Below are 5,618 nucleotides of genomic sequence, written 5' to 3'. Positions count from 1 at the left end.
GTAATGCTAGTGAACGGGGAGGCCATGAAAACGATATGGGCGGATGGTGGTTTCTGAAGATAGCAATTTTGGGCCAAAATATGCTAAACGATCAATATTTGTTTACGGCCCATTCGTTAACTGAAATGTCAGACAAAGGTGTTGACATGGCATATATGTAGAATCTGATTGGTTTGAATTCTCATTTTAGTATTGTTAGATAAATATTACAACATAATCGTAAAGACGTAAACCGTCCGCTATTGATCTGAACCGAAGCTAACAAAGTCGAAACCGAAGGACTCTAGAATCCGGTTATCTCTAACCAAGCACTAGCAGTTTTTTTTTTTTTTTCGACGACCAAGCACTAGCAGTTATTTAAGTCAGTTAGCTCGTAACGAACTTCAAAAGACTCCAAGATTGACTTATCTCTCTGTAACAACCTACTTCGCCGCCGATTCTCCGATGGCCACCTCAAGCCATCTCCTCCTCATCTTCCTTATCACCACCGTCTCATATCTCACTCCCGCCGCCTTCCCTCCGTCAATCACACCGCAAGATCAGCAACACGCAGACAGAATCATCCAAGCCATGATCGGAGCCGGCGAATTCCGCGACTGGGCCGCCGATTTCCTCTCCGCCGTCGACGACCAATTCGGAATACCTCTCTCCGCCACTATCTTCATCCCCAGCGACTTCGACGCCGCCGGCATCACCTCCTCCAACGGCGGTGGCGCTACTAACCCCGGTCGCCTCTCCGTCGCTTACCACATCGTTCCTCAGCGTCTCTCCTTCGCCGACCTCCGTATCTTGCAACCTCTCTCTCGCCTTCCGACTCTCCTCCCCGGAAATTCAATCGTCGTCACCAACAACTCTGTTTCCGATTTCACAGTCGACGGCGTTCTCGTCTCCGAACCGGATCTTTTCCTCTCTTCTTCGATTGCGATTCACGGTGTTGCTTCGCCGCTTGACTTCTCTCGTTACGGAGACTTTGAAAACGGTGGTGATACTGCTTTAGCCGATAGTCTCCGTCCTTTGTCTCAAAATCGTCGTCGCCGTCGTCCTGAATTCAACAAGAATCGAACCTCTGCTTCCGTCTCCATCGCACATCTCTCGACATGCTCGTTCTTGCTCCCGTTGGCTCTCGCTCTGTTCTGACTCTGCATTTTCACTTTTAGTCCTTCAAGTTTTCTAATTTTCAAGATTCTGTACATAAACCTCTATTAGTTCCAAGTTCTGTTCTTTCAAAGATGTGTAACTCGATCTTGTGAATTCATATAATGGCGGCAGCATTTGAGAATCATGTTTTGGTATATTCTATGAAGAATTTTTGTATTGTTATTATAATGTCGCAATAGCGAAAGAATCAAACTTTATTGTTCCTAATTTACACTTCTAACACTAAGGTTAGGTTATTTCTTCACTGAAGAAGAACGAACAAAAGATTCCGAGTAAATGCTCCCAAAAAAGAATAAGAATAAATATGCAACTCTCTCTCATCTTTTTACATCAAATCTACTCCGAAAAGTTTTCCTTTGGTACAGTTTGATGATATGAAGTGATCTTTCGACTCGGATTGAGATTGGTTCTTGTGGTTCCAGTACTCGACCAGTTTATGGTTTGGATCAAGAGCTTCAATGGCCTGTAGAGAGATGATTAAGTTAGAGAGTAAAGTTGATGAACATGTTTTAAAGAAGAAGAGTTGGGTTTGAACTTTTACTTGAACTATAGACGGCGAGAGGAAACCAAACATTTGAAGCCCGTTAATACTTTCAAACCGCGATAAAGTAGGAAGACCAAGACTTGTGGATGTATCTTTAACTCTCTGCAACACCATCTCCCAGCATTTTTGGGCTGAGACATTGAAGAAGCGCTCGTCTGGAGATTCTTCCAGAGTAACCTGAAGAGGAAAAAGTAAGTTGTTGCTGCTTTAGAAGATTCAGTTTTTATCCAATAGAATGTTTATTAGGGAAAAAGTTTTATACCCTGAACAATGGACCCATGAGTCCTGCATCCAAAACCTCGGAGATATAATTGCTCATCCTTGTTGGATCAAGCACGTTGTAGAACTTGACATGACTCGTGAATCCTGTAGAAGTAAAGACATCAACAACAGCCTTTTGACAAAAAAAAAATATGATTTTAAGTCCATAGTATTAACAAAAGAGATTGTACCTTTTGGGAATATAGCATGCTTATTGCACCAAAGCTTTCCAAAACTCAAGAAACCAAGGTTTATAGGCTCGACCAATACATCAAATTTCTCTGAAGCGTTTAACTCGCCACTGGTGCTGACCTCTTCTTTCAGGTCTTCATGATAATTCAACTCTAAGTTGATATTCAGATCAAACGAACCTTCCTCTAGCTTCTTCTCCTCGTTGATAACTGAACCAGTCTTATTCTGATCTTCATCAATCTGTTCGGTACCCAGCACCTTGGAAACCCATATCTTTAAATCGTCCATTTCCCCTTCCAATCCTCTGACCAGTGACCGTAACTCATCCACGGTATAACGGACAAGGACGAATCTATCCTTCACTTCACATGAACATAGATCGTCCGAGTGTCTAAGGCACGCGTATTCTTCAGGAGAGCACTTGCAGCCAGAAGCAGAAAGATGCAGATCATAAAAGCACGAGAAGCATTCCCTTTCACTGTTTGAATCAAAGTCCTTCTCCATCTTCACCAAGCTCAGAGAAGAATCCCTACCAAGATCTCCAAGTCTTTCTTCTTCCATCCGTAACCGAGCCTATGCACATTTTAAAAAGCTAACTAAGCGTTTTAGAAAGTAGAAACAATAAGTAGTGACTGTTTTTTACATTACCTGAATCGCCTTGGTAAGCACACCGTTCTTCCCACAGAAACTCTTCCATGTATTTTCCTTCACCACACAAGAAGCTGAGAGTTCCCAAAGAGCCTTTACAGCTTCATAAGCTGCTCCGAGGAGAAGCTTGTCATGAGACAGAGAAGTCTTCCTCGTCTCTTTACTGTAAAGCTCCACAGCGTTCTCTCCATGAGCCAACCAATCAACCGGAGCTACATTAACCGCTTCCGCACAGTTGAAACCGCAGTTGAATCCAGCATGGTAAGCCCTAGGGAACGTCAGCACATACTCCCCTGGATTTTGAACCACCCGGTAAACTTGGACTCCTTCGTCTTTCAGGATCGAAGGAGAAAATTGAGTAACCAGGCTATGAAGTAGATCCGGCTGTTCTTCAAACAGATCAGGCAGATGTTTCCTCATCGCCTTCTCCAGTGATGTTGCCTCGCTTCCCGGAACACCATACCATACTTTTGGCTCCCCAAAGTGATGATAGTTCAGTGAGTATAGATGATGGTCCTCCACATGCTGTGAAAAAAATTGGTCAACCATGTGACATCACTGGGGCCCGCTATAAAACTAATAAATATTCAAAAGTACTTACCCAACAAAATGAAGAAAAGCACATTCCAACATAGAGCCATGGGACTAGAACTCCAGAGATATCACAGTCCTCAAAAGAGAGTACAGAGCCAGGGAGACGCGGTAAGTTATTCAAGTTCCAGCCAGAGACTGCGTACTGATCCATATCGCTATCCGCTTTCTTGTAAAACCCGCTTCCAAGCACCCTGTTCTCCAAGTCAGCTCCGTAGTATACCTCCACTTCATCTGTTGGCTGCTCCACTATTCGCCAGTATTCGCCTTCTATCTCCTCCACAGACGGAGAATCCTTCTTTTTGAAGTATGCGTCTTTAAAGTAGAGAGCGTATCTCTCAAACTCTTCCAGAGTGAAGTCTGAACCAGAGTTAAACCCGAACTTCTCCTCTGCCTCAGGAGAGGAGGCAGATTCAGAGGGAGAAGAGGCAGAACCAGAACCAGATCGTCTCTTAGAGGAACCCATTCTGGAGTTTCTTCTCCGTTTGCGTTTCCTGCTCTTGGGTTTCTTCTTCTTCATCATAGGCTCCCGGTTCTGAAGCAGGTCCACGGTCTGAATCCGTGTGGGAAACTTTGTATGCTCCCATATGCTCTTTTCCTTGAGCCGGCAAGGAGGTTTCCATGTGGATGGTGGGATGATTCGACAGATACCATACGGCTCGGCTAGTGGACGTATCTTTTCTATGTAAGCAAGTGTATCTTCAAACTCCTAAGATGGAACAAAGAGTGAGCAAGAAAATAAATGACTTGACGGAGACAAGAAGCAATGAGTACCTCTAATGATGGAGAGAAAACAGGAGCTTCATCAACGGTTGGTCTTTGCGCTTCATCAGGTAACCATCTAGCAATAACCTTAACATATACAAAACAAACATCTATGTAAGACGTAAACATTCTGGATTGCAAGCATCATATAACACAATAAGAATAATACTTTTTGTACCTTTCGATGACGTGGACTAGTAGGTGGTTCCATGTTAGTGTCTTTGTCCGTATCATGATTCTTTAAAGGCATATCCTGTTCTTAATGAAATCAATGTAACAGTTAGAAACTGAGTCACCAGATCAAACAAAACACTAAAGAACAGAGTACCTAAAGCAATCTAGAATTCAACATAAACGAATTAAATGAAGATAAAAAAAAAGTATGTATGATGTATGATTGTAGGTTTTTACAAGATCCGAAAATAATGTACTCTGTACAAAAATCTATGATTGTAGACACAGCTAATCAAGAATCTCTAAACTGTTGTTTTATTCAACCAGATAGATATATAATAAGGTTATGTATGGTCTTGAGTGGTTAACAAAAAATAAAACCACACAAAAAAAATGAGATCATTCGATTCAATTATCCATCAGATACGAAGCTAACCTCATTGATCTGAGATTCACTGAGATGTTCCATAAGGATTCGAATAAGTTACTTGGATTGAGAGAGAGCCAACAAAACTGTTGCAAACATACACAACAAAAAGGTTAAGAAAAAAACATGTTATCAACAAAATAATCAAAACGTCTTATCAATTCAGAGGCCTAACCCTATAAACTGAATGCAGGGGATCAACAGCAATACCACCAATCAATCAATTTACAGAGACACGAGTTTGAGGATTTCATTAGAAGCTAGGATATTTTATCTATTTTGCAGATTTTGTTTACCTATGTCTTGCAATCGAGAAGGCTCTCAATGTTTTCTTTTCTTTTTTTTTTTAACCTAACTAATGCTTGATAAATTGAATTTTGCAGTTAAATACCCAAATCTGGGCAATTTAATGAAAAGGGAATCAATTGACCTAGCTTAGTAACGACGAATCTGAACGAACACAGAAAAATTAATACAAAAACAAACCGACCTTAACCAGGAATAGAAACTCACAAATCGATAGAATATTTTTTTGTATTTATTACATAAAATGTTAAGAAAGGAAAGGTCGAAACCAGATGAGTTTACCTCAGAACGAACGGCTGAGATTCTTTCCATTTTCTCTGATTTCACGCATCTTCTTTTTCTATAAAATATATGCAAATTTATAAAAAATAATAAAAAAATGATTCGAACAAATAGATTTGGTATATGCAATTTATCAAATAAATCGATTTGTAAGAAGAAAAAAATCAACAAAAAATATAATTATTTGATGACCCGCCAGATGGCAGAAACTTATGGGAGCGGCTATTGCTGCTGATAGGGGCTCGACCTTCATTGAGAACCCACGACTGG

General features: G+C 41.0%; 2 protein-coding genes across 4 annotated transcripts; one reads left to right on the top strand and one right to left on the bottom strand.

Moving 5' to 3' along the window:
* The first annotated feature begins 403 nt into the window (after window positions 1–403).
* LOC106307751 (FAS1 domain-containing protein SELMODRAFT_448915) lies at window positions 404–1,257 on the top strand. The gene has a single exon (XM_013744796.1). The coding sequence runs from the start codon at window positions 445–447 to the stop codon at window positions 1,135–1,137; it is 693 nt and encodes a 230-aa protein (XP_013600250.1). The 5' UTR covers window positions 404–444; the 3' UTR covers window positions 1,138–1,257.
* Window positions 1,258–1,346: 89 nt separating this feature from the next.
* LOC106307750 (lysine-specific demethylase JMJ18-like) lies at window positions 1,347–5,316 on the bottom strand. Of its 3 annotated transcripts, none has more exons than XM_013744795.1 (10): window positions 5,251–5,316; window positions 4,770–4,846; window positions 4,338–4,412; window positions 4,169–4,246; window positions 3,405–4,103; window positions 2,804–3,328; window positions 2,155–2,728; window positions 1,965–2,068; window positions 1,700–1,879; window positions 1,347–1,621 (listed from the first exon to the last, which is right to left on the bottom strand). In XM_013744795.1, the coding sequence occupies exons 2-10, from the start codon at window positions 4,800–4,802 to the stop codon at window positions 1,484–1,486; spliced, it is 2,406 nt and encodes an 801-aa protein (XP_013600249.1). In that variant the 5' UTR covers window positions 4,803–4,846; window positions 5,251–5,316; the 3' UTR covers window positions 1,347–1,483. The 3 variants fall into 3 exon arrangements, with proteins under 3 accessions (XP_013600249.1, XP_013600248.1, XP_013600247.1); XM_013744794.1 differs by lacking the exon at window positions 5,251–5,316 and adding an exon at window positions 4,936–5,173; XM_013744793.1 differs by lacking the exon at window positions 5,251–5,316 and adding an exon at window positions 5,057–5,173.
* Window positions 5,317–5,618: the final 302 nt, after the last annotated feature.

Source organism: Brassica oleracea, chromosome C8 (assembly GCF_000695525.1).
Source record: "Brassica oleracea var. oleracea cultivar TO1000 chromosome C8, BOL, whole genome shotgun sequence".
In the NCBI taxonomy this organism is placed as follows: domain Eukaryota; kingdom Viridiplantae; phylum Streptophyta; class Magnoliopsida; order Brassicales; family Brassicaceae; genus Brassica; species Brassica oleracea.
This window is presented reverse-complemented; position numbering and strand designations above follow the sequence as displayed.